This window comes from Sminthopsis crassicaudata, chromosome 1, assembly GCF_048593235.1.
Source record: "Sminthopsis crassicaudata isolate SCR6 chromosome 1, ASM4859323v1, whole genome shotgun sequence".
Taxonomy (NCBI): Eukaryota; Metazoa; Chordata; class Mammalia; order Dasyuromorphia; family Dasyuridae; genus Sminthopsis; species Sminthopsis crassicaudata.
In genome coordinates this window covers 72,771,656-72,791,528 of record NC_133617.1, presented here as the reverse complement: position 1 = coordinate 72,791,528, position 19,873 = coordinate 72,771,656, and the positions used below count along the sequence as shown (strand labels likewise).

The 19,873-nt window shown below is 48.5% G+C and overlaps 1 protein-coding gene and 1 long non-coding RNA gene across 5 annotated transcripts; one reads left to right on the top strand and one right to left on the bottom strand.

The window, feature by feature from the left end:
* Window positions 1-2,007: 2,007 nt before the first annotated feature.
* On the top strand, window positions 2,008-14,144 carry LOC141538762 (uncharacterized). Its single transcript, XR_012481121.1, has 2 exons — window positions 2,008-3,009; window positions 13,929-14,144. It is a non-coding gene; the product is annotated as an uncharacterized LOC141538762 (long non-coding RNA).
* KEAP1 (kelch like ECH associated protein 1) lies at window positions 12,642-19,454 on the bottom strand. Of its 4 annotated transcripts, none has more exons than XM_074260478.1 (6): window positions 19,335-19,454; window positions 16,285-16,961; window positions 15,242-15,927; window positions 14,230-14,435; window positions 13,661-13,837; window positions 12,642-13,395 (listed from the first exon to the last, which is right to left on the bottom strand). In XM_074260478.1, the coding sequence occupies exons 2-6, from the start codon at window positions 16,918-16,920 to the stop codon at window positions 13,229-13,231; spliced, it is 1,872 nt and encodes a 623-aa protein (XP_074116579.1). In that variant the 5' UTR covers window positions 16,921-16,961; window positions 19,335-19,454; the 3' UTR covers window positions 12,642-13,228. The 4 variants fall into 4 exon arrangements, with proteins under 4 accessions (XP_074116579.1, XP_074116570.1, XP_074116563.1 ...); XM_074260469.1 differs by lacking the exon at window positions 19,335-19,454 and adding an exon at window positions 18,446-18,533; XM_074260462.1 differs by lacking the exon at window positions 19,335-19,454 and having other exon boundaries at window positions 16,285-17,848.
* Window positions 19,455-19,873: the final 419 nt, after the last annotated feature.

The window sequence follows — 19,873 nt, the reverse complement described above, 5'->3', positions numbered from 1 at the left end:
TTTGAACTGAGGTGCTCATGACTCCAAGCCAATACAATAACTTTAGAGGGTTGTGAGAAAAACATTTTTAAATTAGTGCACCAGGGGCAGCTAGGGGGCGCAGTGGACAGAGCACCAGCCCTGAAGTAAGGAGGACCTGAGTTCAAATTTAGTCTGACACTTAACCCTTCCTAGCTGTGTGTGACCTTGGGCAAGTCACTTGCCCCAATTGTCTCAGCAAAAAAAAAATTAAAATTAAAAAAATAAAATCAGTGCACCAGGTCACACCGGAGCTGTGATTACATGGATATTAATGAAAGCTGGGACTAAGAAAGAGGAGGTAGTCAGGAGCCATTGGACGAAATGGGACAGGAGGCTGTTGTTGTTCCAGGGGTGAAACCATGAAGGCCTGAACCACAGCAGCAGCCCCTGGAGTGGAAAGGCTAGATATGAACCATCACAAAGAAGGAACACGGTGTCTTGCACATAGTAGGTACTTATTTTGTTAAACTGAAGAATCAACGTGCTGTGGGGGGAGGACTGCCCAACAGAGTGAAAGAGGTTAACGTCTATAAAATGTTCTTCATTTGGAAGTTGTGAACGCTTTTTAATATTCTGATAACAGCATTTTCAAAAAGTTGGTTTCCTTCATAAATCCTATAATTTATACATTTAAAAATACTATTGAGTAGTCCAGAGGCTTCATGTGCCAAAGCAAACATTATATTGTGCTGTTTTAGGTACAAGCCTGCCCAAAGCAATTTCACATCAGTACCCAGGCCGTTTCTGGCTTAAAGATAGGCCCACATAGTTCCCCGTGTTCTCCCACTTATCTCTCTACCACAAGCTTAGACAGGTGGAGGAATCTGGAAGTAAAATGGTCGTGTAATAGAAATTACAAGTTAAATCCGAGGTCCCCGGGCCGTCATTCCGGGGCCGGTCCCTCCTGCAGTGAGCCGAGGCCTTCTTCCTTCCGTCGGTACTTTAACCCTTTCTAAACGACAAAGGGCCAGAGCCAGATGATTTGGGGAAAGAGCGAAGAGAGGGCTCTGGGCTGACTAGTAGCAGCTCACTTTCAGGAGTGAGAAGACATTGATCTTAGTCTTATGTCCCGTAGGAAAGGCCTTTTATACAACCTACCTTCTGACAGAAAACTGGAAGGTTTTAGACTGGGGGAGGGGAAGGGAGGACAAAGGGGGAACACAAAGGGAAAGCCCCCTCCTTATTAACAGAAAAGGGCTTATGATCCCGAGAGTTAACGGGAGGAGACTAGAATGAGACCTAACGCAGCGTAAGGGTAACGACCGATAAGGTGGCTTGCTTCTTCCTTACGAGACGGGCCCGGCGCGCACAGCGCTACACGCGTGTCACCCCCTTGCGTACGTGGCTTGATTTTCACCCACTGGTCTTTTTTGCGCGTGTTTAACGGTTTGGGCGGGTTTCCCTGGGGAGAAATATCTAGAAATTACTATAATATATGAAAAGTAAAAAACATCCACGAGGCTTAGAGGGCGGAGCGCGGAGGGCAGGAAACGGCGCCAGATCTGGCGTGCAAAAGCCAGGCACTGCCCGCTCGGAGCTGATCCCCTCCTGCCGCGAGGACCGCGGCTGTAACTCTGCGGGAGGCGCGCGCCCTCCGGGGTGTTTCCTCAGGGGCTGAGTTAGGGGGTCTCTGGGCGTCTCCGGCCGCGGTCCAGCATGTGCTGAGCTGGGATTTGGGAATAAAGGAGGGGGCGCATCCAAGGTCACGGAGAGACCTCTGAGGCAGCGGTCCTGTCTACACCAAAGCTTGCTGCCCGAACAACTAACATTTTTTTTCTTTCAAGGGGATCCACAAGACACCCACGAGACCTCCAAAATATTAGCCGCCTTTGTAGAAATCCACTTAGAAACCGCAGCTCCTTAGCGGAGAATGACGCACCGGAGTGGGGTGGGGGTGGGGAAGGGACCTCGGCGTGGAATCGAGGCGGACATGCGCAGTATGAGAGGCATAGCGGCTCGATTAAAGGGGAAAAAATAGGACGCTACTATTGGCTGGAGCTGCTGTCGATCGAGCCAGGAGTGTCGCCAACAGAGAGGCACGCCCGCCCCTTCGCCTGGAGGCTGCTCAGACTTTTCGGCTGATTGGCTGAAGAGCTGCGGGAGCCCCGAGGTCCTGCTTGGCTGCTGTGGACCCCGGGCCTGGCAGAGGGAAACCTGGCCCGGCTGGTCATCGCCTCGTAGTTGTTGCCCCACCCCCTGCTTGTTGCCTCTTTATCGTTTCCTCCGGGCCGGCTCAGCCAGGGGCCCTTTGTCCCTTCAGTGCCCGCTTGTCTCCTCTTCCTCGCCCCCACGCCCTTCCCGAGCGCCACCTCTTCCCGAACTCTGCTTTTTGCTTTGCTCCCCACCCGCTCCAGCTTCCATACGGCCTGCGGCCTCCTTCTCCTTCACCTTGGGACCCTCGTGTTCCCCCTTCCCCCGTCCCTGCTTCTCCCTGACCCAGCTCTGCTTGTGGTCCCTCTTCCCACACTGTCTGCTTGTCTCCGGCTTCTCCTCAGGCTCGGGCCCTCCTCTCCCCTCCCCCCTCGGGCTCCCCTGGTCGCCTCCCTCTGCCCATCTCCGCCCGGCCCCCGACCCGCCTGTCCTCCAGACACGGCCTTCGCCAGGCCGGCCGGTGCTTGCTGCCTCCTCTTCCTTCAGCGCTTGCCCCTTCCCCCTTTCCTAACCCTAAATGCCCGTCCCTCCCCCCTTCCCCTGTGACCAGCCCACCCCTCACACGGTCACTTTGCCTGGTCTGACCCGCTCCCTTCTCCACCTGCTCGTCCATCTTTGCCCGGCTCCCCCCGGGCGTTCTTCCCCCGGAACGTGCAGCCGCCGCATTTCTGGCTCTGCTCGGAAGATTCACCCCCGCTGATCTCTCAAGGGGACTTGCCTTTTGTAGGTGCTTAATAAATGTGTGGATTGAACCGATAAACAAAGGAGCCTGGCCAAGACCCTCAGTAACAGACAGAGGAGCCGAGGGAAGGGAGCGGCCAGAGGGAAGCGGTCCAGGTAAGGCTGTCTCTTCGGTGGCAGGGCTCTAAGTGGGACTGCCTGTGGGCGCAGGCCTCTCCTGCTCAGGCAGAGAAGGCCGCCGCTGACACTGCGAGCATCCTTGTGGCCACTCCATCTAACCCTTCCTGGGGTCTCACGGGCCAGGGGACCTCAGAGCGGCTAATTTGCTGCCACAAAGCATCGTGTGTCCGCACTAAGGGAGGGAGCCCTTGAGGTAAACTCCCACTCCGGAAAATTCAGATTTACAAAAGCAGTAAAGGGGGGGGTGGGGGTCACGGACTGGAGAAATTGACCAAAAGGTGAGCTTCCTCACCGCAACCACTGTTCTGTTAGATTTATAGCATTTAAGCGCAGCCGTGGAAGAACACTAGTTCTCAAAAAGTTGGACAGCGGAACGTGTCTTGATATCTTGAGGTTCCACTCTGAGAAACCGAGGTTCTTGTTACTTTCCCGAGGGCCACTAGAGGGGGCGCTTCCCCTGTCTATTCTTGGCTCCGGTTTATTCTCGAACTTTTAAGCGCAATTGTCTGGGGCATGGCCCCTGGTCCAGGATCCTGCCTTGGGCACCGTTCCCCACGTACAAAACCTGTGTGCACATGAATAGAATAGAAGGAACCTGTTTTCCACGGACGATAAAAGGAATCGGGGAGGAAAGGTAGGTACGTATCGGCTTTTATCCAGATTCCGGTACTTTGTTATCTACTTTTAACTGGCCATTTCTCTCTCATGTTTTTAGCCTGACGTGGCTTTTCTTCTGTCAGCCCCCTCCCTCTCTCATTTTTGCCCCGTTTCCTTGTCCCTGCTCCCCCATCCTCATCGGAAATCTGAGATTGCTCTGCCACTGCCTATGCACACAACAACACACATCTTCGTAGTGGGGAGTAGTCTGCTTCTGCCCAGAGGGAAGGGGAGGTGCCCGGGAAAGACTAGTAATGCCATTAACACCTAATTGTCATTTAGTCAATAAACATATATTGAGTGCTTACTATATGCTAAGCAATGGGATAAAAGGAAAGGCAAAAGCCAGTCCCTACTCTGGGGGAGCTCACAGTCTAATGGGGAGACAGCATGAAACCACAAGTTGTACTCAGGTGAAGGGGGCTGGAAAAGGTGGGTTTTAGTTGGGGCTTAAAAGAAGCCGGGAGGTGAAGATGGGAGGGAGAGAATTCCAGGCACAGGGGAGGCCGGCGAAGGTGCCTGAGTCTGGAGAGGAAGGGAGAATACAGGGCCATCAGTAAGGTCAGTGTCGCTGCATCGGAGTTAGAAGACGGGGAGGATGGAGGCGGCACTTCATGAAGGATGCCCTTCCGAGGACTTTTATGACTGATCCTGAGGGCAATAAGATACCAAGGTGTTAATTGAATAGGAACGTGACATAGACCCGTGCTTTGGGAAGCTTTTTGACAGCTGAATGGAAGATGGATTGTAGTTAAGAAAGATTTCTGGCAGAGGGACCAATCAGCAGTCTCTTTTATTTAAATTTTTTTTAAGGGTTATACATGTACATTCATTTTTTACACATTTCCATGAATCATGTTAGGAGAGAAAAATCAGAAGAAAAAGGAAAAGCCATGAGAGAAAAAAAGAAGGAAAAAAAAGTGAAAACAGTATGCTTTGATCCACATCCAATCTTCTATAGTTCTTTCTCTGGATGTGGATGGCATTTTCCATCCAAAGTTTATTGGAATTGTCTGAATTGCTGAGAAGATCTAAGTCTGTTGTAGTTGATCATCACACAAGCTTGCTGTTACCGTGTATATTTTCCTGATTCTGCTCACTTCACTCAGCATCAGTTAATGTAAGTCTTTCCAGGCTTTTCTAAAATCAGTCAATTCATCATTTCTTATAGAACAATAATATTCCTATTCCATTACTTTCATATACCACAACTTACTCATCCATTCCCTAATTGAGGGATATCCCTTTAATTTCCTTTTTTTTTTTTTTTTTTTTTTTTTTTGTACATGTAAGGTCATTTTTCTCTCTTTTATGATCTCTTTGCGATACAGACCCAGTAGAAACACTGCTGGATCAAAGGGTATGCACAATTTTACAGCCCTTTGGGCATAGTTCTAAATTGCTCTTCAGAATGTTTGGATCAGTTCACAATTCCACTAATAGTGCATGTGTCCCAATTTTCCCATATCCTCTCCAATATCTCTCATTTTTTTCTGTCATATTAGCCAGTGTGATGAGTATGAGATAACACCTCAGAGTTGTTCTAATTTACATTTCTCTAGTCAATAGTGAGTTAGGGCATTTTTTCATATGACTGTAAATGGCTTTCATTTCTTTATCTGAAATCTTCATCTGAAATTTCTTCATCTGAAAATTGTCTGTTTATATCCTTCCAGCAGTCTTTTTTCAATAGCCCAAATAATAATTATCTGATTAGAATAACCAAGTGAAATTGCATAGAGCAGTGATTCTCAAACTTTTGTTCTCAGTATCTTTATACTATTAAAAATTATTGAGGGTCTGTCCAAAAGTTTTTGTTTATATGAATTATATTTCTGTATATTTACCATATTAGAAATAAAAACAAATTATAAATTTATAGATATTCTGAAAGGGTTTCAGAGACCCTCAGGATTTTCTGGACTACTTTTTGAGAACTATTGGTATAGAAGGAGAAGAGAAAATAACTGCGGATACATCTTTGAGGGACATCTTTGAGTTGGAGGAAGATCCAGCAAAAGAAACTTAGAAGCCACAGCCAGACTGGTAGGAGAAGAAACAGAAGAGAGAAATTTTACAAAAATCTAGGAAAAAGAGAACATTAAAGAGATGGTGATTGACAGTGTCACAGAGGTAAAAAAAAAAAAAAAAATGACATTTAAGGAAAAAACTATTAAATTTTGCTAAAAAAAGACCAAAAGTAATTTTGGAGAGAGCAGTTTCAGTTAGTCAGAAGCCAAGACTACAAAAAATTGAGAGAGGGGAAAGGAAATATAAGTTAATTTTTGATCATCTTTTCAAAGAATTTAGCCACAAAAAAAAGGAGAGATGTGGGATGATAACTATATCCCCCCACCCCCACTGGGGTTAAGTGACTTGCCCAGGGTCACACAGCTAGGAAGTGTTAAGTGTCTGAGACCAGATTTGAACTCAGGTCCTCCTGAATTCAAGGCTGGTGCTCTATCCACTGTGCCACCTAGCTGTCCCTGATGATAAGTATTGAGGACACAAGGATCAAATAAGAGGGTTTTGAGCCTTGGGGAAATATGAGAGTATTTGTAGGTGTTAGGAAAGTAGTCAGTGTGTAGGGAGAAGTTGGAGATAAGTGAGAGACTGGAGATGATGATGGAATTGGGATCATTTGTGCATGTAGAAGCCTTGGCCAGAAAAGGAGCTACTTTTTCATATGAGGTAAGCGATAAAGGCAGAGATAGTGGCAGAAGGCTTGTGGTCCACGTGAAAAGAGGAAGATTTCATCAAATAATCTTAATTGGTAGGTTTGTTTTTTTTCCTGAGGCAATTTGGGTTAAGTGACTTGCCCAGGGTCACACATCCAGTAAATGTTAAGTGTCTGAGGTTGGATTTGACTTGAATTCAAATTTGACTTCAGGGTGGTGCTTTATCCATTTTGCTATCTAGCTGCTCCCATGACCTTTGTTCTTTCAAGGAAATGAAACAAGATTTTCAGCTGAAAGGGCATGAGGGGGGGACTATGGGAGATTTGAGGAGGAATGAAAATATGTGGAAAAATGGGATAATGAGTCAGGGAGATGTGAAATGGTTTGTGTTATTGCCTTGAAGAGCCAGCTGAGATTACTTACCATGAATTTATAATGGATCCAGTCAGCACCATTTCATGATTTTCTCTAGCTTTGTTCAGCCCCAAGTAAGACAAAAGGTTGAAAATAGGTGGTAGTGGAAGTAATCCAGGGCTGAGAATAAGAGGGCAAGGACCTCAAGAGAAGGGAATGTTAAAAAGGTTGGATAGATTTGACTGGAATCAAGATAAAGGAGAAGGGTGAAGGGGCACCTAAATGATTCATAAAAGCACTGGGCCTGGAGTCAGGAGGACCAAGCTCAAATTCTGCCCTACACTTGTATTGGTGATGCGACTCTGGGCAAACCATTTAGCCATTTGTCTTAATTCACTCCAGAAGAAAATGGCAAACCAATGCTGTACCTTGGTGGCTCCTAGCAGGAGGAGAAGCCTGGCCGAGGTTCCTCTTCCCTCCCTGTTGTCCATCAGTAGACACTTCCTTCTCTGTTTCCACCTTCCCACAAAGGGTAGCCTGTGGGTGGGTATGTGGAAGGAGCAGCCCTCATGGTACTTAACACAGAAAATGTACTTTGACGTTAATTCCCTTTCTAAAGAAATTGTTGTCCACGGTCTTTACAAACCATTGGTATCTTAGAGGTCTAGCCCAACCTTCACACCTTATGGATGAAGGGAGTAAAGCCCAAGAAATGAACTGACTGCCCTAATTACCTGTCATAGAGGTAGGAAGTGCCAGAGCTGAGATGCAGGTCATGTTCTCATTCAACATGTTACTGAAGCTTTCCTCTTGTTGTTGGTTTTTATACCTTATCTTATCAGTATTCATCTATTATCCCCTGTCCTCCACTAAATGATTTAGTCCATCACCTTTTCTGATGCTTCATTTCTGGTTCATAAATCTTTATTAGCAATTTAGATGTAGTCTCACTGTTTGTCTTTTCTAAGACTTCAGTTTTCCATAATTTGCGCCTATAATTATTGCCAAAATATGGTGTGAAAGCATGGGTTTTGGCAAATGGAGCTGTTTGAAATTAGTTTTGGACCATTTGCTATTTGGATGTATTTGCTGTATGTACATCTGTAATCCCTGTCCAAGATAATACATACCAATCGACAAATTCAATCAAAACAGCTAGCATTTATATAGTACCTGAAGCTTTAGAAGAGTGCTTTACAAATTTATTCTCTTCTCAGTTACCCTGGAAAGATCATATTATATTTACCATTTTACAGACAAGGAAACTGAGGCAGAGTGAGGTGAAGTGATTTGCTGAAGGTCACATAACTATTAAGTATCTGTAGCTGGATTTGAACTCAGGTCTTCTTGATTCCAGGCCCAGCACTCTTGACACCTGCCATCAATGGACTGCCCATCCAACTGCATATTCATAGTCTCAGTAATGTTTGTCCCCCACAAAAAAATCTGCAGACTATGATTTCTTCTACTACTTGATTTTCCTATGTGAATGGCCAGATTAATGTATTAAGAGGAATCATCAGTGTTTCTGGTTTCAGGAAAGTTAGCATAACTGCAGACAGGAGCATCTGGAGAATAACTGACTTGATACACAGGATATGAGGACCTTTTGCACTTAGCATAATATGAATTCTTTTCTGTGTCCTGTCTTTCACTTGGATTCTTTTTTTTATTATTAATTTTATAATTATACATTTTTGACAGTATATATGCATGAGTAATTTTTTTATAATATCCCTTATATTCATTTTTCCAGATTTTCCCCTCCCTCCCTCCACTCCCTCCCCTAGATGACAGGCAATCTCATACATTTTACATGTGTTACAGTATTACCTAGATATAATATATGTGTTTTACTTGGATTCTAAATTCCAACTGATAAGATTTTTGTAGCACTCGAAATACTTCACAAAGCACTTTACATATTAAATTAAATATTTTACATATTTCATTTTAGCCTTTTCACTGTGAGGTGTAGGTGCCGCTGTTCTCATTTTACAGAGGGGAAAACTGAAGTTGAAACATCATTCATTTACCTAGGGTTACATAACTAATAACTATCAGAAGCAGGATTTAAAGCCAAGACTTTCTGATTTCAAGTCTTAGCATTAGTCCGTTCTACCACCTTTCTTCCTGCAGAAGTAACCCTAAGCAAGGAGAAAATTCCATCTTGTTTTCCATCTCATTAAAACTTAATAAATGTCTGTTGAATTTTGTTTTAAAAAGATGGTCTTTGTGACCTACATTGTTGTCCAACTTGCCTGGTATGTCTGATCCACTCCTTCACTGTACATGATTAGAGTAAGGGCAGAATTCATTTCCCTCCTGACAACACTGCATCCCCGTCACTCCTTCCCAGCTGTAGTGGCACTTTTATTAATGCCTCTCAGATCAGTGGTTGTAGCAGGGCAGTCCAAATACTCCTTGCACTCCAGATTCTATATAGGATAGTTATTCAGTAATTCCTACTCTTTTGAGGTTAATTTAATTCAAAAGTGTTACTTGTTCAAGATTCTGGTTAGTGGGATCTACTAGTCCCCAGGGGAATACTCTTTTCCTTTCCCAATGAATTCAGTACCTAGGTTAGTCTTTCCACCACAACTCCTGCCATTATAGTAGGTGACTTCAACATACATATTAATAACTTCTTCAAATATCCTAACCTTCCAGTTCCTCAGCTCACTTCCCCTATTCTATTTCACTCCATGTCCAGATGGTCATATATCCTTGACCTTGCCATCACTATAAAATTGTTATGTGATCATAAATCTTTTGTCGTCATTCTTTATCCTTAATATCTTTCCCTTGCCTAATCACCCACCAGGGGAAAGGGAATAAACATTTATTTAGTGCCTGCTACCTGCCAGGCACTATTGAGTGATTTATAAATATTATTTGACCTTGACCTTCTTCATCAGAACTTCTAGTCCCTCAGATCTTTCCCGTATCATCACTCCTGCACTAGTGGTATCTTCTGATTAGTGAATCAGATCAGTTTTTCACTGTTTTCTACACTGATGGATCACGCCCTGACAAGCTCCAACTTTGGATCACTCCTACCTTCTGCTGTTATTTTTATTCACTTGCTGAATGAAGCTATTGAAAATCATGGCTACACATTTGTTTCATAATGTGATGTGGTCCCTCATTGCAGTGAGGAAACTGCACTTCACTGTTTCCCTTACCACTGTGGTTCTAGGTTTTCCATTGTCCCCCACCCTTCTAGGCTGAGGGCCTTAGACTTTACCGAAGAAATCAAGGCTATCTAATGACATCACTGATGTCTCCTCCCGCACCTGTTTCACAAGAGATCGCCCTCCTCCTGAACAGGGAGCCTGGGATCCCTTTCCATCTCATCAAACTCATGCTCACCAATCCTGACTCTCTTCCTATGGCCCACAAACATGTTGCCCAGTCCTTTAAAAACTTGTACTTGATATCCCTGACAGTTATTCTTCCTGCTGGGGCTACATTTCTGAAGAAAGCCACATATCTTTGGCTGGTCTCTGTACTTCCTCTCCTTCATTTCTCTTCTCAACTCTGAGGTCTGGGTTTTAACCTCATCATTCAACTATAATAGTTTTACATAAAAGTCACCTCTTCATTACCTTTTAGTCCTTCTCCTTGACCTGTTTGTAGCATCTGACACTGCTGTATATCCTCTTCTGGATATTGTCTCCTGTTTTTGTGATGCTCTTCTCTCTTGATTCTCCTCCAACCCACCAGATATCTACTTTCCATTTTCTTCTACGGGATCTTCTTCCAGGTCATGCCCACTAACCATTGCTGTTTCCAAGGGTAGTCCTTAGCTCTCTTCTCCTTGTGATCTCATCAGCTCCCATGGATTCAGTTATCTCCACACAAGATGATTCTCAAATGTATTCAGCCCTAACCTTCTTCCTGACCTACAGTTTTTCATCACCCACTTCCTTTTAGACACCTTAAACTCAGTGGAAGCTAGATGGCACAATGGATAGAGAATTGTTAGCCAGGAAAACCCAAGTTCAAGTCTGGCATCAGCTGTATGACCCTGGGCAAGTCATCTAATCCCAACTGCCTTATACAAGCCAACCATTCAACATGTCCAGAAGTAAACTCATTCCCTTCTGCCTCAATATTCTGGCTCTTCCACTTCCTTATTGCTTCTTATTCACCATTATCCTGGTCAGCCAGCTTACATGCTAGGTGCCATCATTGACTTTTTCTCACCCCCATTATCATTCCACTGCCAAATCTTGTCCTTTCTACCTTCACATTTCTCTCGGCACACCCCCTTCCTCCCTCTCTGGGCTGTCTCTTCTCTCTCATACACTCACAGCCATTCAGTGGTGGTACTTCTCTCTGGGATGCAATATAAAGTCACTGACTGTGTTGGTCACAACTGACCCCATCTTTCCAGTCCTCTCACAGTTTTCCACATTGAGGTCGCGCCACACTGGCATAATTGCTTTTTCCTACCCAGACACAGCTTGCTGTTTTGCTTGAATCTTCTTCCCCTCTGGGCTTTGGTTTCCCTCTGTTCAAACTGCACTCTGTACGAGAGACTTGCCTCTGAGATGACTTCTGTCTCCTCTGTATCTTGCATGTATTTATATTTACCTGTTGCCTCCTTGTCAGTGTGATCTCCACCTGGGCAAAGGACCATGTTTTTGTCTGTCTGTGCTCTTAGCTCAGCTGTGCCAGGCACATAGTAAATGTTTAATGAGAGCTGTTGATTATTCCAAGAACTTACAGTCACAATTTATTTACTTTTATTATGTTTCTTTTGCTTGGTCTATACCTAAAAACCAAGGGCCACACAACAGTTACATATAGTACAGCTTGTGCTTTACGACTGTGCCAAGAGTAAGTCTTAGACCAGGGATCTCCATTCAAGGAAGGTTTAAATGAAGTCCAGTGGAGGAGGGCTTCCTGTTGCCTTCTTGGGAAGCAACAGCCATTATACTGGACTAGGCTGGGGCAACTAGAGGAAATGGTATTGAAGGTGCTATATCACCCTGACTCCTGAGTAACTAACTCCACCCCTTTGGTGTTATCCACTAACAAATACTTCCCAGTGGCCGTTTTGGAGTCCATTACCCTTTAATCTTCTGTGGGTAGGCACTGCCTCACCTACACATGTGGGAAGACAGCCCTTTCTGGAGCATGTCCCATGCAGCTGTTCTCCTTGACTGAAGCAAGCTCTGTTCCTTGCTAAGGCATCCCCTACGCTGCTAGCTGGCTCTTTTAGAGTCTCCACCCAGAGGTGAAAGGCCCATCCCTTTAGGAGGCACCCTCTTGTCTAATGCTTTTTTCTGGCATTCTGATTCCTAAGAATGGGAGCAGAGGGAACTTCTGCTACACTGAATCCACAAACTGTGTTAACTCTGAATTAGCTCCATAAGCAGGATCCAATCTGGCTCCCTTATCAGCCAAAGAATCCTCTCTACATATTCTTCCCTTGTGTCCTCCAGAGTACCTAGTATAGGGATGGACAGAGTAGGTGTTCAGTAAAACTTTGAAGTAATTGTTAGGGATAGGAACCCTAGTCCCAACTTTAGGCCCAGTGAGATGCTTCATCCTGGCCACAAAAAGCAAGACCACCTGGATAAATGTCCTAAATAAAAGCTATAGGAAAACAAGTCAGACCCTTGGGACCTTTAAAATCATTTCCCTGTGTTGAACATAATCTCTTTGCTCCTTGGTACTGAAATGGGGGTAGAGTAATGGCATCTTAAATAGGAGCTAGCCTGGTTGCTAAGTTTCAAAGTAATTAGAAATGAAAAGTGTGTGTGTGTGTGTGTGTGTGTGAGAGAGAGAGAGAGAGAAACAGGAGTGACTTAAGAACCCCAGATTTTTCTTCTAGCAGGCATGCTTCTAGCTTGGGGGGGGTACATCTAGGTCCCACCTATTTTTCCCAGATATGGAGAGCAGGGGAACTTTCTTGAAAACACTAGTTAGTTGGATCTTTATTTCAGTTTGAAAGTTACAAGGGAATTTACCATAACTGTAGAGAGCCCCGAGATAATCTAGCCCAGGATTTCTATATACAGCCCCCCTTCCCCACTCCCACCCCTCAGTGTTTTTGCCAACATCCTGGTACCAAATTCTTCTTGCTCAGCACAGGAGCTCCTGTGCTGAGCTTCAGGAACAAAGAGAGCTGGATTCAGTGGCTGTGGCCTGAGTCCTACTCCCACTTCCAAGGAAAAGTGGGAGCTGATGCTGGCCTCCCTCCTGCAGGCAGGCCTTCTCCTAGAGGTGCACTGGATGCCAGTGCCCCACTCCTGAGAATCCTTCCTTTGCCAAACTCCTCCTAAGCCAGTGGGTCCTTGGCAACACATTTTTCTAATGTTCTCAGGGCCATAGTGGCAAAATCAAAGGTTCCTGTGATGGCTTCTTCTGCTTTGATATTTTAACACTGAATTGTTATTCCAGCCTCTGGTCTTGGAAATGATTTTTTTTGCTTTGTTTTTCATTTTCATACAAAAAACTCAACCTGACAATATTGCCAAAGAGATAAAAATCTTTTAACAGGTGCAGTTCTGTTGGTCAATCTGCTTTCGACAAGGCTCCATGGTCACAGCCACCCCCACCCCACTGCGGCCAGATGTCATATGTGTCACCTCACTCCATGTGTCAGTAGCTGGGTCATAGCATTCCACGCTGTCCAGAAATGTGTGTCCGTCATATCCACCTGCAAGAGAGACAATATAGTACATATCTGCATCAAACTAGGTTAGAGGGCAGAGGGTCTGAGATACAGATCACTACAGCTCATCTTACTTTCTTCCCTTCTCTCTCCTGCCCAGTCCTGCCGGGCTACAATCGAAAAAGGCACAGGGGGAAGGGTCTTCCCAGGAAGAAGGCTGTGCTATTCCCTACTGACTCTTATGGGACTATTTCTGATATGAGGTTTCCCTCCCTTCAGGGTTAAGAATCCAAGCAAACAGCCACTTTACCAAGGACATAGATCTTTCCCTGGTGTACAGTGACTCCAAGCGCGCTCCGGCGATGTTTCATAGGGGCCACAAAAGTCCAGGTCTCTGTTTCCACATCATATCTTTCCATACTGTTCAATTGATCGGTGCCATCATATCCTCCTGTAGCATAGATGCAGTTGTGCAGAGCACAGACCCCTGCATAAACAGATAGGGGAGTGACTCCTAGAAGGGAACCTCAGAATCCACAAGCAGAACTTCTGCTCAGGGCCCTCTCCTTACCTTACAGGGTTAGACAGAACTAATCTACTTGTCTGAGGGTTAAGGTTGAAACAAGAACCCCTCTAAGGATGTGATTGTCCCTCCTGTGAAAGAGGCAGAGAAGTGGCCTGAACAGTCCTCACATCCCAGCACGTCTGCAGAAGCAAGTCTCACTCCTGGGGGGACCATAACCCTGCCGGGTACATGGTAAGATGCACAAATAAACATTTACTGAATGAACCGACCCTTTGGTTCTGGTTAGGTCTCTGAGAAGAGCAGAGCCTTCAATTGAGGCTTCCAGTTTCTCCTCTGACATAATCCTTACCCACCTGCCCCACTTCGGATGGTGTTCATGGGTGCAATCATCCGCCACTCGTTCCTTTCCGGGTAGTAGCACTCAGCAGAATTGAGGCGGTTTGTCCCATCAAAGCCACCAACTGCATAGAGTAGGCGATTCAGGACAGCCACTCCCACCCCAATCCTTTGTGTCAGCATTGGTGCAACTAAGTGCCATTCATCACGTTCTGGCTCGTACCTGCAAGAGAAGCCAGCACCCAGGATGGGTTATCAGTGAAATCTATCCTTGCAGATGCGGAAGGGAGGGAGTGAAGCACTAGGCCTGGTTTGGGGGTTGGGCTTTTTTGCCAAGCAATTGTGGTTAAGTGACTTGTCCAGGATTGCACAGCTAGTTAAGTGTCAAGTGAGGCTGGGTTTGATCGGGTCCTTCTAACCCCAGGGCTGGTGCTCTATCCGCTGAGCCACTTATTTGACCTTAAAGAGCCTATTGAAGGGCCAGAAGGCTGGCATGCCCTCTTCTTGCTTTGGCCGTTCTAGCACTGGTAGTCTAAAGCAAGATGGACAAAATTATAAGGCAGGGGGAAGGAACCTATTTTTTTCCCTCCTGCCAAGGGCCATTTGAATATTTATAACATCACTGAGGGCCATACAAAATTATCAGCTTATAGACTGAAAGCAGTGGGAGGTTGTTGTATCTAACTTTCAGCTCATCACCTGCAGAGTTTGCCTTAGCAAATGATTTCCTGGACCTTATGCCTTGTCGTTTCCCCACCTCTGTTATAAGGTAAACCAACCCCCTCAGGACCCAAATTTTTCCTGTTAGGAAAAATGAACAGGGAATGGGCTTATTTCATGAGTACTTACTTATTATGAAACAAAAATGAATTCCCCAGTTCTCACTACTTTGTTTGACTACTGATGACTGATGCCCTCTCAAGTGCTCTCTGCCATCCCTAAGTGCCAACTAGCCTTCTGGGGCCCACATATCTCCCATCTCTATCTCAATGGCAGCTACTCTGAGTTTACTCATTGTTCAACACTCACCTCTCCACACTATTGTGGTGAATGCAGCCATGGGAGCCCCCCACAGCATAGATGAGGCCATCGATGACACCAACGCCAATGCGATTTCGGGGAACACTCATAGGTGCACAGGGGGACCACTGATTAGTCATGGGATTGTAGCAGTCAAGGGCATTGGAGTCTGTGTTGCCATCTGGAGAATTGTTCCTCCCCCCGACAGCGTACAGCAGGCCACCCACCACACAGCCTGCGAGGCCACTGCGAGGCACTTGTAGATCAGCAAGGCGGAGCCATGTGCCATCACAAGGGTTATAGGCCTCCAGGTAGCTGAGGGACTGGCGGAAGTAGCCTCCTGCTGTGTAGATGAGCTGGCCCACCTTGGGCGCCCGGCAGGGCATCACCTGGGTAGGCTTGTGCAGGGTGAGGTCCTGAAAGATCTTCACTAGGTAGTCCTTACAACGTGAATCTGACTGGAGGATCTCACATTTCTGTAGCTGCATTTGCAGGAAGTGAGGAGTGAGGGAATGGCAACGGACAGCACGAAGAAGGGCCTGAATGTAGAACCGGCGGTGCTCGCAGTCATATTTGACCCAATTGATGCAGGCGTGGAAGACCTCGGACTCACAGCGCACGTTGAGCTCATCCCGGCTGATGAGTGTAACCAGCTGGCAGTGGGACAGGTTAAAGAATTCCTCCTGCTTTGCTACCTGGTAAAGGGGAGGAGAGGTTGTGGGGGCAAGGAGGTTCTCCACTGCAGTCCAAAGTGATACCCTCCCATCCTCCTGGGGTGTGACTACCAGGAGCTGTGAACTTCCTACATTCAGTGGAGTCACAGGGAAAGAGAATGCCCCCAGCTCCTCTCCAAAACTCAGGCAGTACCATTAAACAAGTACAAGGAGCAGCCAGAAGCCAAGAAACTACGCTTTCTCATTCTGACCCTGTCCATCTCAGCCAGAGGTGTGATGTGTGCTTAGGCACAGGGCTAAAGTTTTGTCTGGAAAGTGAATCATTCGCCACCACAACTACCCCCCAGCTCCCAGGCCACTAAACCCATACATACTTACCTCCCCAAAGTGCATATAGATGTACTCCCGGGCACGCTGATGGAGTTCGACACAGCCAATTTGCTCAGCAAAGTTGGCGATTCCAATGGCATTGCTGGGGTCCAGCTGTTGCACCAAAAAGTCACTGCAAGCCCGTACTACACTGTCAATCTGGTACATGACAGCCCCATTCATCACGTGGAGTACACATTTCTCCCCCATGGAGATGGAGGCAGTGTAGGCAAACTCTATGAGTCGTTCCATCACCTTGGGGTGGATGCCCTCGATAGAGACCACTTCCATGCCCTGCTCCCGCAGCCCATTGGTGAACATGGCCTTGAAGACTGGGCTGGAGGAGGCAAGTACCACCTTGTGAGCCATAAATTGGGCAGCAGGCGCATCCTCATATTTGACCTGCAGAGTCACATCACATAGCTGCTGGCTGAGTCGAAGCTCATTCATGATGCCAAAGGCCTGTTTGGTGTGGTCCTCTAAGGTGTAGCTGAAGGTCCGGTTGCCATGCTGGGAGGGTGTCACCTCCGCCTTGCACTCCGTGGCATACATCACCGCATCGCCGGCCCCCCCAGGGCGGTTGGACAGGAGGGGGAGAGAATGGGCACAGGGAACACCCCTGCTATGCCCAGACACTGGCTGCATCAGCCTTTAGAAAACCACTGCCACCGCCTAGAATCACGCACCTGGGAATGAGGGTGAGGGGATGGTGATCAGGCCCTAGATGCCAGTGCTGGTGGGGAGAACTCACTCCTCCATGGGCTTCCTTCTCCTTTGCTAAGAAGACTATCCCAAGGGATGGCAGCCAGTCTACTCCTACTGCTGGTATTCAGATTGCCAGCCTAAAAATGAGCCCTACCAACATCAGCTAGCACTCTTAAGTAGCAATCCCAGCCTGGGTGGAGCCTCCTTCAAATGAGATAATCTACATAAAATACTTTGCAAAACTTAAAAGGGCTATATAACATTAATGATAATTATATTCCCCAGCCAGACCCCAGGCTGAGGCCTTGCTGGTCTGGGTGTGAGCCCTGAAGGGACCACAGACATTAGAGGTCACCCAGTCCAAACTGCTCATTTTGAAGATAAGGAAGCCGAGGAGCTGAGAAGTGAAGTGACTTAGCACAGGTGGTAAGAGTTGAAATTCAAACCCCTGCTGTGTAACTTTAGGGCCAGTGCTCCAAGTGCAAAAGGCAGATGGTCCCAGACTAGGACTACAACTAACCTAATCTCTGAATTACCGTTCTGTTTAAAGAATGGATACCTACATTACTGCCCATACCCCAAACACTTCATTTGTATGTGACACCCCCTGCCTGGCAGCCCCTCTCCAGATATTTCAGGGGATGGAGGCTCCCTCTGCCCCCCTGCTTTGGGGCATCCCCGGGCCGGCCCTAGCTGGAGGGAGGAAGAGCTGGGTTCTGGGGCAGGAAGCCCCGGACTCCAGCAGAGTGGGACAGCTTCCTAGCTACGTGACGTCGGAGCCCTCGCTCCCTCCCTTCCCGAGCCTCCCCTCCTCGGGGCCGCTGAGAGGCTCAGAGGAGACAAAGCCTAGGAAGTGACACAAATGTCAGCAGTGCCAGGCTACCTATCCGGGCCGGGGCCGGGGCAGGATCCGGCGCGAGGCCCCGGGTTGGAGCCACACAATGGCTGCGCGTCTACTTCCTGCCCCGGCCCCGGCCCGGCCCGGCCCGGCCTGCCAGCGACCGGCTCGGCGAGTACTGGGGCCGCCCGGGGTGGGATCCCGGCTCTTTCAGCGCCAAGCCGGGCTCCAGAACCGCCCTTCGAAGGGAAAAGAGCAGCACGGGCGGAGAAGGCCGGGTCGCGGGGGGAAACAAAGCGGCGCCGGGTCAGGGGGCGCCGGACCGGACCTGCCAGCGGCAGGCGCGTCTCTTTCTGGGGCCGCTTCGGTCCGCGCCGTCAGGCGGGTCCCGGCTGCAGAGAGGGGCGCGAGTCCGCCACCCCGAGCCTTCCACACCGGCCTTCCCCCCGCCCCGGACACAGCCCGGGGCCAGAACCCGAACCCAAGCTGGCAGCGGGACCTCAGGCTCCCCGAAACGCCGCCGCCGCTCCCCAGTCCCGGCTCGAGGCAGCTCTCTCGCCGGCCGCGGCCTCCCGCGGCCCCATGGGCCCGAGCGCCGGCGGCGGCGACAGTGGCCGCGTTACTCACCCAGCCATGGCCGCGCTCCTGCTCCTCCTCCTCCGCCTCCGCCTCCCGGGCACGGGCGCCTCCATCGCGGCGCGCGGGGGGGGCGGGGTGGAGGGAGGGCGGGGGGGTGGAGAGCGGTGGAAGGGAGATGGCGGGGGCGGGGCGAGGGGGAGGATAAAGTCACCATGACTAAGCAGACCGCGCGCCCCGGCCTTGTCAGAATAAGAGTCCCTTGGTCAGCCGCCCAGGTTTCGGCCAACAGGGTCCCCACGCCAGCTCCAGGAGGCGGGGGAAAGAGGACACTCTTGCCCTACCTCCCAGAGAAAGAGTACGGAAGCCGAGCTAGGAGGGAGGGCCCTGCTTCCACCTTCCCCCCCCCCCCCCCCCCCGCCCCTGCTTCCGAGGGGCGCCCCTAGATAACCAAAGTGCGAAGGCACTGCGTGAGCCCGGCCTTGAAGGCTGGGCCTGGGGGATCTGGGGGTCTGAAGTCGGGCTGACCTGGGCCACTTTTCCTGGCCCCTCGAGCTGGGGGGGGGGGGGCGGTTCTGACGGCCCTCGATGGCTAGCCTATCCCGAAAGCCCTGGACATGATTTGACTGGGGCTTCATGGGCCCTGATCCCAGGACTCACCACAAGCTCTCTGGAACATCCGACTTTGCCCCAGACTGACACCAGTGGCTTGGCTTGACCGTGACTCACCAGCCCTGTCCCAGAACCAGGCCTTGCGCTTGGCAAGCCCGTTGCTATGCCACCCCTCCTTTCAGGCTGCCGCAACTAGACTCTGCACCTGCCTTGAGCCCCTCTTCTACGGTCACCTGAAGTCTGGCCTTGGCCTTTCCTAGGTCTGGCATAAAGAAATCGAGGAGCCCAGAGCACGTGCTGGTTGTTATCCCCGAGGCACCACACTCACCGAGGCCAGAGAGCAAAGGCAGTTCCACCCCGCCCCCATCCCTGAAACACACCTAGGAGGGAGGGAGAAAGAGGAAAAGGAAAGAGGGCGACTCCTCTCCCAGCCCTGCGGGTGCCTCCGGCTTCTGCCCAGACGGGCGGGGCAGGGATGTCCCAGACTAGGGGTCAGAGTCTCCTGGAGCTGGGCGCCCGTCTCTCCTCTCTCCCTCTTCGAAGCCTCGCTGTGCTTCGATAATAGGAAGTGTATTGAAGACCTAGGAACCTAGAGGATCCACTGGGAACGGGATGCATAAATTTGACCAACAGTCGCCTTGAAAGCTGGCTATGGAAGCGGCAGAACCCTAAATCGGAGGGTCCAAGCTTGAGAGGCTTTAGGGGAAGAACCCAGGGTCCCAAGGCATTGAGAGAAGATACATGGGATTAGGAGGAGGAGTTTCAGGTAACTTAAGGCCAGAGGCATACATGGGACAGGATTTGGAATAACTAAGACTTGGAATTCAAGCCAAGATGAATCCTCCCGGATCTCTGGGTTTCCAGCCT